The sequence below is a fragment of the Dendroctonus ponderosae genome, unplaced genomic scaffold (assembly GCF_020466585.1).
Source record: "Dendroctonus ponderosae isolate FM_Combo_2020 unplaced genomic scaffold, Dpon_F_20191213v2 Dpon_F_20191213_7, whole genome shotgun sequence".
Taxonomy (NCBI): Eukaryota; Metazoa; Arthropoda; class Insecta; order Coleoptera; family Curculionidae; genus Dendroctonus; species Dendroctonus ponderosae.
In genome coordinates, this window is record NW_026018916.1 from 1,987,914 (window position 1) to 1,999,423 (window position 11,510).

Here is an 11,510-nt window from a genome sequence, read left to right on the forward strand (position 1 = left end):
TTGTTTTTAGGTGGCTTACAATCTGGCTATAGCCGAAGAGCAGCTGCAGTTCGAACATCGCGATCTGCACTGGGGCAACGTTTTACTGAAAGAAGTGCCCAAAACCAAGACACTGAATTATAAACTGCAAGGTAACAACAGGCTAATTGATTCTGTAGTTTTAGTGGCAGAAGTTTCGTTTTTTAGGAAAAACCCACAGTTGCCCTTCCCATGGAGTTGAAGTTACACTAATCGATTTTACTCTATCTCGAATGACTCACAATGGTGTGACGACTTTTACTGATCTCGGAAAGGACCCCGATCTGTTTTTATCTGAAGGTGACTATCAATTTGACATTTATAGACTGATGAAGGAGAGAAACAAGTAAGTTTGTTCCTTTTGCATGCACTCCCAGCTACTTTTAATGTTGTGATTGCAGAAATGACTGGACAGCATTTATGCCTTATTCGAACATACTGTGGCTTCATTATATTCTACGAAAAGCCATCAAGGGAGTCAGATATAAAAATCCCAAAAGCAAAGTACACCAGCGACACATCAAACAGTTGCAGCTGTATGAATCCACAGTATTGTCCTTTAGTTCGGCACGTGAATTTGTATGTAAATATTTTTAATTTTATGTTAATTTGTACTGAACATTTACCGTTTTATTAATCGCGTGTTTTATACCTTTTTTATTGTTTTACAAAATAGACGCTATACAGAACTTGATAAAGTGTGTCCGCTGTGCGAGGCAACATGTCCCTGTTTGTAGTTTATTGTAGAAATAAAAAAGCAGTGACAAAACCTAAAATCAATGGAGAACTGCAATTGTTTTATACGAGTGAATAAATACATATTATGATATCCTCATTTTTTTAACAGCTGCTAAAAATTAAGACAGACGGACGGATTATTGTGTCAGTTCAATTAAAGCTAAAGGGCTTTTTGCGATAAACAACGAATTGACTTGATGGCTTTGAGTCTGAATATCATCACTTTACTATGAACACTATACAACATTGGAGACTAGTTTACTGAACCCACCTATTTAGGGTCATGGGGGAGCTTGAATCCAACCATTCTGGCCGTATCTTGAACAGATCGTTCCCCTTTTCCGTGGAATTCGTCATGGATTTGCCGTGACAAACGGGAGCTTCGCAAGTAACACAGATAGCTATTTGCTATGAAGTCCATTTCTTCCCTGAAACATATTTATTAGAGTGAAACAGAATTGCGAGCATCGGCAACTCTAGAAGACCTGGTAGTTTAATTTCGTTTAACGAGCTGAATGTAATTACATACCGGGCTTTGCACAACTGTTGATCCGTTGTGTTATATTTTCGGTACTGTTCTACAATATATTGAAAAGCTAAGTTGTCTTTAAGCCCTGAATCTGGAATGGCATAACGGAGCTCTTGGATCAGGCCTCGCAGGGTTGTGATTTTGGACATTGCAGAGATGGCCGAACTTAAACTTATTGGACAAATGAACAGCACTTTGGATTATCGTTTGCTATCTTTCGTTATTTGCATAGATTGCAAGACAAGAATTAAAAAAAAACAAAAAATTGGTTATTTGGTTAGGATATTGGATATTGTCATCTGCTGCTGACGTCTGAAACTACATATGGCAACATAGCGAAATCCCCACAAAGTCCATTTTTTGGGGGATTCTATTTTTAGCGAATTGCGCTCATTAGATTAAAAATAAACTCGTGGAAAATTTATAAAAAGTCAATGAATTTATAAAAACCCCAATCTACATTGAAAAGTTACAGACAAAATAAATTCCCAATTTTTTCTGATGATAAATTCCAGTCCGGAGGCCCGTTTTTACGTTGGCACTAAAAAACTCAAATGGACGTCAAGCGAATTCTCTGTCAACCCTGTCAGCCATATTTAACGTTTTCCACTGGAGACGTAGAAAGCTCTGACTTATTTGCCGATTAAATGTGGTGTTCAGTGCTCTAAAAGACAAAAATAATTGATAATTCTACTTGCACGTTATCCATCCACGACTCAAGATGTTTAGGACCAAGCAGGAAGTCGACAAGCATGTAACAAACAGCCTCAAAAGGGTTAGCAACGACACCGAGGTAAGAACTGATAAGCTCATTGATTTCAGTTTACTTTGGCCGGCTTTTTTCAAATTATACTGCAAAGGCGACCTAATTAAGTTTCCCAGTAGTAGCTCTTTTGCCCCTGATAGCTAGTAAGCGATAAACCCATAGTAATGCTCATTTATCACTTGGACAGTGATCCCAAGTACTGAAGTCCGACTAGATTGATACTTTAGATTCGTTGTAGTTCAAATTCAGTTCGATCGGGAAACTTACCATTTGGGACCTTTTTACACCCATTATACAGCGGGCGTTTAACCTCGGAAACCGTCATATTTTGTAATTTTTTGGTTCCGATAAAAAAGATCAATTAAGCGGCACCACGATTGTTGTGCTACCCCATCCTTGCTACATTATTAAACGTCGATATTTTGTCTACATTCAGAGAAATCTTCGATGTTTTTCCTTTGCCAAACTGTATTTTAATGTCGGCGACTACGAGCATACTGTGCGTTACGTTACATCCTACTTGAGTGTGAAACCCAAATCGTCAGAAGGGCACGCCCTGCTGGGGAAAGCTTTGGAAAAGCTTGGGAAATCTCAGGGTGCCTTGGAGGCATACCAAACCAGTTTGCTACTAAACCCCAAACAGGACAATTTGGTGATTAAAGGTCGGTGTTCGGTTTTATTTGGTCGAATTCGTCCGACTAAAGAGCTGAACTATTCCAGTGTGTGAGTTGCTGGTACAGGACGATGCAAGTCTGAATAGTGCCAGCGCCAAGCATTTCTGCCAGTTGGCTCAGTGCAGGGATCTCCACAATCCAGTAGTGTCCAGCCTGCAGGAGAAGCTGCTATCACTTGAAAATAAATATTCCAATGTTGTTACCACCTTTTTGCTTAAAGAGTTAGAAGACAGGTACGGTAGTTATTGCATTGGAAAGTCCCACTAGTCCATTCACTCCAACGAATTAATGTTAATAGGCCAACAGACATCACTCGCCGAGTAAAATTGCTAAAACACTACTTGGGAAACAATAATGTGAAGGAAGCCTATAAGCATGCCACTGATGCCGAGGAAAGGAAATTGGGCATATTTGAGAACAGCATTTCGTGGTATGAAACGTTCGCGGAAGTGATGGTCAAGTAAGGAAATCCGAACTCAATAAATCGTTAAAATAAGCCATGCTTCTATATTAGGTATCAACAAGAAGTTCGGGACTCCGAACAACTCACTTGGGAATTTTGGTTTATACATGCATCAGTGCTGGAGAAGCTTGCGGGCCTGTCTCTTAGCGATCTAACCGAGAATGTTAAAACCACCGCTGATTATGTTACAGCAGTTTTCAATTTCGATCAATCCTTGTTGAAAGCCAGCCAAAATATCGACTTGTGCCCGGATCAGAGCTTGAAACGGGAATTTCTCAACCATCATGAAGCGCAGCTCAATCTCCATTTGAGCGTTTTGGCTCTAAAGCAAGCCAAACAGGATCTGTTGGTCCACAAAGAAGTAATGAGTCGAGTTTTTTTTTTATTTATATGTTACCCATCCAAAACACTGCTCGTTTAGATTCAAGATGTAATCCTTCCACTGCTCTTCACTGCATACAACACTCCAGTTCCGGATACTCAGGGCGTGTGGTTCAACAACTTGCAAGAAAAACGGCGGCTGATGGTTGCAGGATGGCATAAAGAGGCCTCATTTAGGTAACATTTAGTTTCGGGGAAGAATTTTGAAACACTGGGTTGGTTTTTTCAGATGCTCACAAGCAGGGAATATTCTAGTGGGATTAGCTAAGGACCGGAGGAATATTCTGATCGAAAGAGCCAAGCAATATTCAACAGGTTTATGGCGCACGCAATTTTTTAAGAGGGTAAAAATTGCATCTCCTTTCTAACCGTGGATATGTACAACCCGATTGGTTTCAGATGTTTGTGAAGCGTGAGCATTTGCTGAAATTGGAAACCAGCTTTTTCGTATCTTCCACCGTAGAACCAGTGATACGGCTGCCAGATTATCAAGACCTTGTGTCCTATAATGAGGTAAAAATTCCCGCCGTTATTCTTCATTCTAAGGTGAATCGGCTAAACTCTTCTACAGGTTGCCCAGTTAATGAATCCAAGTTCGCTCCATCACCACATCTGGCTGGCGCTCAACTACAAAAGTCTGTCCGACTTTTCCCTAAAATCATTCGATAGGTTGCAATACACTGTGAAAAACTTGAACAATTGTGCAGCAGAAACGTTAAACGTTTTGGATATCCAGAGTTTTATATATTGCGCTGCTCTTTGTGTACAATCTAAACTCAAAAACGCTGATAGCAGCTTAACATACCACCATCGAGACAGGTTGATATTAGCGCGAGTTTTGGTGTTTAGCATACCAATGGGTATTTTTGTGCAATTTCAGGCCGGCCGTTCTACCAGTAGCCATCACTGGACATTTGGGTTCACTAAGGCAGTCCAAATTTATTTTAGCGGCTTACAAAGTGTATAAGCAGGAATATAGTTCGGATATGGGAGACATACGACTAACTCTGGTTAAAGGCATAGAAGTGGGTTGAAGAGTACATTCAAAAGGTTTTCCCGTTATAATGTTTTATTTTCGGGATTACAGGTGATTCGGTGCGTTGGAAGCCACGGCCTGGACGTAAAACTTCTGATCGATTTGGCCTCTATTTTCGCTGAAAGATTAAGCAGTTTAACTAAGCAATCGGAAATTGATGCAAATGCTACCAGGCAAGTTGGCGTCCAGAGCGGTTGAATGTTTTATGTTAACTGTTCTTGTTGCAGGGCTGAGCTCTATTGGAAAACCGCCTTGTTCTTGCTAGTATCGTTGAAAAATGAATATTGCGTCGTGTATCCGAAGGACAGACTTTTTGAGCTAAAAAGCAACAAGGACTTAACCCAAGATGAAATTGCTGCTTACATCGAGAAAGCTAAACTCTTTATTGGTAAGTCGCCGCAATTAAGTGACTCTGAATGTAATTTTTTTGTATTGTAGGATTACAGCACATGAAGAAGAAAGAATATGAAGAAGCCCTGCACGTGTTTGATGGACTGAAAGATCCATATGCCTCGTTCTATCAGGCCCAAGTGTACAAGCACATGGCTGATTCTAAAACGAATCACAGCAAAGAAAATGTTACGTCGGAAATGAGGAGTCAAAACATTATCTTCTTGTCCAAGTAAGATCGGAGTAACGACGGTTGTTTGTCTTATGATAACTCTTTGTTTATTTTAGGGCCCGTGATAGTTTGTATTTGACTTTGGACCGCTTGAGGGACCCGTCTCAAGATAGGAACCACCCTTTGAACATCGAGTTGAACACGGAATTGGAAAAAATCGATACACTTTTATCTAGAATAGATCCGGATTGCGCAAACCGGAATGAATGTGATGGTATGCAGTTGAGGAAGGTCAAACCAGTTTGCAATTCAACTAATTTTTCTCTAGGCATGTCTGAAGAGAATGTTTCAGACGATTCTGTCTACGAGCAATATGTCAGTACATACACTCATCATCAGTCTAGTTTTCGCAATATACGGGATGTGACTAGCAAAAATGATACCACGCAAATGCACTCAACGCCCTTAAAGTTGAGCATTCCTAGGCAGGAAGCCAGGCCGAGTCCGGAAAGGTATAATAAACAACCCGCTGTTTCTTGGGTAGTTATTTATATTTAATTGGTTTGATTTCATTGGTAGATTGGACGCTCAGATTCGTCAACTGATAGCTTCAAAGGATATTTCCATGAATGCTATTATCGAGCAGAACCGAAACATGACCGAATTGCAAAAAACCTTAACAAACGAAATTCGGGGATTTAAAGAAGCGGTGAACCGCCTTGCAGCAACCACAAGCGATAAAGTAACATACGACAGTGCGTATTCGAAAATCTCTTTACAACACTCATACTAACGGCACGTGTTTCAGGTAGTATTCGTGAAGTGAAGAAGTTGGTTGACGACTTGACTCACTCAGTCGACGATCGCCTTCAGAACTTAACCGACATGGTCCAAGAAATGAAACGAGAGTTTAGAGATATGAAAAAGGATGAAAATAAGCTGGATGTCGACGATTTGTGCTACCTAGATTTCGATGATGGGTCGGCGCAGGCAAACATCAATCCTGCTGTTAACAACTGGTACCCAAAGCAGCCCCAGGCTGCTGCTCCTAATCTGCCCCCCTATGGAAACCCCGCGTTTTACCCAGGGGTTTATCCTCTTATGCCCTATTCGTTTGGTGCTTTGGGACTGGGACAACCTGGAGGTTTACCGTTTATGCCGCCACCACATGCTGACCCGCAGCAATTAACTCCGGTTATGCCCGGTTTTCCTGGCGCTGCCTATCCCAATCTGATGCCTCAGACGCAACCGCTCATTTCAAGCATGAGAGCTGGTCAGGCTGGCTTGAATTCCATACCGCCGCCCCAAGCCGTACAACATGCAGAGGATGTGCCTAAGCTCTCGATTTTCGGCGGACCGCCCAAAGACTTGCCGACACCTTTCTCGGCTTCTAGCCAGGTTCTCCCCGCGTTCGGTGCCAGTATGGGAGCGTCAGCGAGCCAGGCAAACAAGCCGGGCGGCTTTGGGCAGTCCGGTTTCTTAGGGCAAAGCCTTAATATATTTGGTTCTGCTGCAGGTGCAGCTGGTGCTGCCGTGTCTTCTAGTAGTGGTGTTTCTTCGAGAGCACCGCCTGTGAACGTGGTGATCACTTCTTCCGATCCTTTGCCAACCTACACTAGCGTCTCGCAGCCAGTCTTATCGGTAACCATCCCAGCTCAGCATATTAAGAGCCCGTCGCAAAAACCCGCTATCCGGTTTCCCATAACCACTTCAGCGCCCCATAATTTCCAAATATTACAAACAATGAGCAATACTGTTACTGCAGCACCGTCGATATTAAATGTGCCATCATTTGGGGCCAGCAACACTCTGCTGACCATTGCGTCGCCGCTTGCCAAAGCCCAGACTGGTTCCCCGAAGGTTTCCCTTCAAACCGAGGCTGATAAGAGCAATTGCACTCCAGATACCTCCAACGCCAACTTGAACTCGAGTGAATTGAGCAATGTTTCGTCGCCAAGTGTCGAATATGACCCACTGCCTAACTTCCAGCCGATTGTGCCGCTTCCGGATAAAGTGGCCATAATCACAGGCGAAGAGACGGAAACCGAACTGTTCAGCAGCAGAGCGAAGCTCTACAGGTTTGTCACCGAAAACAATTCAAATGAGTGGAAGGAAAGGGGCATTGGCGATCTGAAGATCCTGTTTGACCCCAAGTTGCAGACGGTGAGGATCTTAATGAGGCGCGACCAAGTGCACAAAGTGTGCGCCAACCATCACTTGTCCGCCGATATGGAGCTGAAGCCTTTTCCCAGCAGTGATCGCGCGTTCATCTGGTCGGCCAACGATTACGCCAATGAGGAGCTTGTGGTCGAAACACTGGCTGCTCGGTTTAAAACAGCCCAAGATGCAAAGGACTTTGCTGACGCCTTCAGCTTAGCCAAATCTAAGCTATCAGCGAAAGGTGCTAGCGACGAAGCGCAGAAAAAACCATCAACTGTCGCAGATGCGCCTGCAGTAACAACCACCCCCAGCCAACCTCAGCAGGCGAATTTCGGAGGTTTCAAGTTCATCAGCCCGCCAGTTTTCAAGCCAACTGATGCTGAAGTGAAAGCTGCCCCGAAAGTGGAGGAAGTTGCCAAGGAGCCCAACCAGCCGAGTCCGTTCGCAGGTTTCAAATTTGGAACTTTGACTGCGACTAAGGGGCTTTTTGAAAACGCTCCCAGTCCGGTCAAATTTGCTGCAGCAGTCCAATCGCCGCAGGCAGCGGCTCAAAAAGAGGACGACGAAGTGGAGGAATTCGTACCGACGGCAGAATTTAAGCCCGTCATCGAAACGCTGCCCGATCTGGTTGAAGTGAAAACAGGCGAGGAAGACGCGGAAGTGCTGCTTGAGCAGCGTTGCAAGCTGTTCAGGATGGACACTAGTGGCGAGGCAAAGGAGTGGAAGGAGCGCGGACTTGGAAATATTAGAATCCTAAAGGAAGCTACAGTGCGGTTAGTGATGCGAAGAGATCAAGTCCACAAGGTGTGTCTGAATCACCAAGTGCTTAAGAACATGTCGTTCAAGCAGAACGCGGCTAATCCCAAGGCGGTTTTGTGGTCCGCCCAGGACTTTTCCGAAGGTGTTCTAACTCCTGAAGTGTTCACCGCTCGGTTTAAGACTGCAGAGATGGCCACTCTGTTTCTGAACACTGTGGAACAAGCCCAACAAACACTAGATGAAAACAACCAGGTGGTCGGGCAACAGTCTGAGCCAGCAACTGTGGCAACCGTTGGCTTCGGCGACAAGTTTAAACCGGCCAAAGGCAGCTGGGAATGCAAAAATTGCTATGTAGTCAATGAAGATGAGAGCAAGGCCAAGTGCGTTGCATGCGAAACTCCCAAGCTCGGCCAAAAGGGCGACGCAGCCGTGCAAGTACAGAAGCAAGAGCCGATCCAAAAGTTCTCGTTCAGTGTTCCTAACACGGAAGCGAAATCTGATTCAGTGTTATCCGGATTCGGCGATAGCTTCAAGCCAAAAGTTGGCTCCTGGGAATGTAAAGAGTGTTATGTGCGGAATGAGCCAAACAGCTTATACTGTCTGAGTTGCGATGCGCCCAAAGACGACTCGGTGCCCAAGAAGGAAGCCGCAGCGCCCAAAGGAGTGAGTGAGAAACTTTGGTAGAAACCCCGATTTTAAAACAACCTTTTTTAGATAAACCTCGATACGCCAGGATTCAAGTTTACCTTCGGCATGCCCGCTGCTACTACAACAGCTTCAGCTCCAAACGCGCCTACAACGACAACCGCTTTTGGCTTTGGTGATGCTAGTTCGACCAAAACCACATTTTCCTGGAAATTGCCTGAAGCATCTGCTACCGAGGCCACTCCGAAACTTGAGAAATTCACTTTCGGTTCCCCGCAAAAGCACGATTTTGAATTCAAAGCCCGAAGCCCACGCAGAATCAGCACTGGACCAGGGGACGATTCAGATGGTATGAAAGTCCTTCATTTGGTTTCACTGGAATTACTGTTTTCTATTATTGCAGCGAGTTACGCAGAGGAGGAAGAAGCTAATGTGAACTTCAAGCCAGTGATTCCCCTCCCTGATATAGTTGAAGTGAAAACGGGCGAAGAAAACGAAGAAGTGCTCTATACTCAAAGGGCAAAGCTTTACAGGTTCACCGAGGGTGAATGGAAGGAAAGAGGCTTAGGAGACGTGAAGCTTCTTAAGTGCCTCAGCACTGGCAAATTGAGGTACACCCCACTTCGATGGAAACAATTAGGGCCTAATTCCCAATTTTCTTCCAGAGTTCTGATGCGTAGGGAAAAGGTGCTCAAGATTTGCCTAAACCATGCTGTGCCAAAAGACATGGAATACATGCCCAAGGATGACGACAGAACGTGGCAATTCCATGCCGCGGACTTTTCAGAAGGCGAAATAAGTCACGATCAGTTCTGTTTGAGGTTCAAAAATGCCGAAGTGGCTCAAGAGTTTAAGAAAGCTATTAATGATGCTCTAGAGAGCCTGAATTCCAGTCAATCTATCACTGAAAGCACGTTGGTAGACAAGAAAGCCGACCAAGTTAAGGAAACAGAATGCGAGGTGGAATTCGTATCGGAAACTCAAGTGACTGCCGAAGAGATCCAAGAGGCTGCTCGTCTAGGACTGCCGCCTAAATTTATGGCATACAGGTAAAGACTTTATCTGCTTAATCGGCAGTTAAATTGAGGATATTTTTGCTTGTTACATAGGCAGCGCGCCGATTGCACGTGTGAACAATGCAAGAAAGATGACGAATATTTGAAGGTGCTCTTCGTCGATAAACCGTCTCCCAAAAGTGTCGGATCCGTATTTACTAGCGCCAATACTTCGTTGTTTTCAACTCCGTTGGGCAACATGGGCACTCCTTCGTCAGCTGGAAGCGTGTTTGCTTCGCCCAGTTCTACCAGTTTTACTTTTGGGACACCTACAGGTACTTAGCAATGTTTTTTAATCATCGTGTATAGTCCCGTATAAAACAGAAATAAAAATTTGTGGTTTTTATCCAGGTAATACTCCATTATCGAGCAAATCGGAAAGCATTAGAGACTTACTCCAGAAGCCGTCAATCTTCAGCAGCCCCAGCTTGGGGGCTGTTACATCAGATGCGAAAATAACGTCTCCCGCTCTTGTAATGGCTGCCAATACAGCATCTTCAGGAAACAAACTGCCCGAAACCCCTGCAATTGCACCATTTTCCGTGCAATCTTCCATAATTAAGACGCCCAGTTTCACTTTCGATTCCCTAAAGCCGCAGGCCACAACAGGAGGCGGGTAAGAAATAAAACTGTTTGGTCTGATGGTCAATCTTCTGTTCAATATTGAATGTGTTTTTAGGTTTCCGATACAAAAGGCGCCCAGTATCTTTGGAGGCAGTGGTTTAACAGGCTTTGGTGGCTCTCCCACAGCAGCAATTACGGCCAATATATTCGCTCCTACCACTAAGGCTACTCCAAGTGCCATCGACTCGAATGCCCGTAGGTTCCGTTTGCGATCGGTTGTTACGGTGTTCTAACGTTTAATTGTTTTTTTAGAGGCTCCATTGGCCAATAGTACTAACTTGTTCCCAACGAAGCCAACTTCCACCTTCTCGTCGACCCTGTTCCAAAATTCCAGCCCCAATATTTTCGCAAATCCCATTGGTAAAAGCTCCAACACCAACATATTCGCTTCGCCAACTGCTCCTGCCGCTACCACCAATAACATATTTGGAAATGTGGCTGCTTCCCAAGTTTCGGTGAGCATTTCCTGAACGTTTAAAGCTCAATGTTAAGTGAGTTCTTCCCGGTTACAGAGCGCAACGAGTTTATTCGGGTCGCCGGCTCAAGGGAACATATTCTCACGCCCACCATCGTCTGGTAATATATTCGGACAAACAATATTCGGCAACAAGACCGAGCCCAAAGTTACAGAAGCCAATATGTCCTTTGGCTTGACTTCGACGACTCACTTCAAGGAAACTGATGAACCCGTGCTGAAGTGCGATGGTAACTTGTCGTTTGCGACTTTAGCCGATAAAGTAAGTGGAGGTTTAACTAATTTGCCAGATGATTAATGACGAATTGTAGGTGGCGGGCCCTGAAACGGAAGTATCATTTGGAGGCTCGAAGAAAGATGATGCGATATCACCGTTTGCCTTCCTCGGTGCCGGGGCACCTGTATTTTCCAGCTCCATTCCTAAGGTCGGTATATTTAAGGCCAACCAAGAGAGTTTGCTATCTCTGTTATTGTATTTACTTTCCTGACTGTGTTTCAATTCCAAATCAAATCTATTCCTGGGTTTCAGCCATTTATTGTCTCTATTTATTAATCAAAATACGTTTCGGTGTATTTTTCCACCATCATCAGTTTTTATATGTAGCGTTGTTGCTGCTTTAAGCCT

The 11,510-nt window shown here is 44.1% G+C and overlaps 2 protein-coding genes and 1 non-coding gene across 4 annotated transcripts in view; 2 read left to right on the plus strand and 1 right to left on the minus strand.

The window, feature by feature from the left end:
* LOC109540200 lies at positions 1 to 847 on the plus strand. Its single transcript, XR_007281976.1, has 3 exons — positions 1 to 131; positions 187 to 364; positions 420 to 847. It is a non-coding gene; the product is annotated as an uncharacterized LOC109540200 (transcript).
* A 111-nt stretch (positions 848 to 958) lies between these two features.
* Positions 959 to 1,615, minus strand: LOC109540201 (protein FMC1 homolog). Its single transcript, XM_019908457.2, has 2 exons — positions 1,286 to 1,615; positions 959 to 1,184 (listed from the first exon to the last, which is right to left on the minus strand). The coding sequence occupies exons 1-2, from the start codon at positions 1,432 to 1,434 to the stop codon at positions 1,028 to 1,030; spliced, it is 306 nt and encodes a 101-aa protein (XP_019764016.2). The 5' UTR covers positions 1,435 to 1,615; the 3' UTR covers positions 959 to 1,027.
* A 234-nt stretch (positions 1,616 to 1,849) lies between these two features.
* The window catches only part of LOC109540195 (E3 SUMO-protein ligase RanBP2), an 11,398-nt gene continuing 1,737 nt past the window's right edge, over positions 1,850 to 11,510 (plus strand). Inside the window, exons 1-26 of one of the 2 annotated variants that reach the window (XM_048668475.1) lie at positions 1,850 to 2,078; positions 2,488 to 2,713; positions 2,772 to 2,958; positions 3,024 to 3,185; positions 3,240 to 3,549; positions 3,610 to 3,746; positions 3,799 to 3,913; positions 3,969 to 4,082; positions 4,141 to 4,388; positions 4,450 to 4,594; positions 4,657 to 4,778; positions 4,833 to 4,993; positions 5,044 to 5,227; positions 5,284 to 5,441; positions 5,496 to 5,679; positions 5,747 to 5,922; positions 5,976 to 8,749; positions 8,801 to 9,080; positions 9,135 to 9,342; positions 9,397 to 9,780; positions 9,841 to 10,061; positions 10,138 to 10,402; positions 10,466 to 10,605; positions 10,663 to 10,865; positions 10,923 to 11,147; positions 11,197 to 11,310. In XM_048668475.1, the coding sequence (XP_048524432.1) occupies positions 2,007 to 2,078; positions 2,488 to 2,713; positions 2,772 to 2,958; positions 3,024 to 3,185; positions 3,240 to 3,549; positions 3,610 to 3,746; positions 3,799 to 3,913; positions 3,969 to 4,082; positions 4,141 to 4,388; positions 4,450 to 4,594; positions 4,657 to 4,778; positions 4,833 to 4,993; positions 5,044 to 5,227; positions 5,284 to 5,441; positions 5,496 to 5,679; positions 5,747 to 5,922; positions 5,976 to 8,749; positions 8,801 to 9,080; positions 9,135 to 9,342; positions 9,397 to 9,780; positions 9,841 to 10,061; positions 10,138 to 10,402; positions 10,466 to 10,605; positions 10,663 to 10,865; positions 10,923 to 11,147; positions 11,197 to 11,310 (7,515 nt within the window). In that variant the 5' untranslated portion in view covers positions 1,850 to 2,006. The remainder of the gene's footprint in view (positions 2,079 to 2,487; positions 2,714 to 2,771; positions 2,959 to 3,023; positions 3,186 to 3,239; positions 3,550 to 3,609; positions 3,747 to 3,798; positions 3,914 to 3,968; positions 4,083 to 4,140; positions 4,389 to 4,449; positions 4,595 to 4,656; positions 4,779 to 4,832; positions 4,994 to 5,043; positions 5,228 to 5,283; positions 5,442 to 5,495; positions 5,680 to 5,746; positions 5,923 to 5,975; positions 8,750 to 8,800; positions 9,081 to 9,134; positions 9,343 to 9,396; positions 9,781 to 9,840; positions 10,062 to 10,137; positions 10,403 to 10,465; positions 10,606 to 10,662; positions 10,866 to 10,922; positions 11,148 to 11,196; positions 11,311 to 11,510) is intronic. The other variant, XM_048668474.1, reaches the window with a different exon arrangement.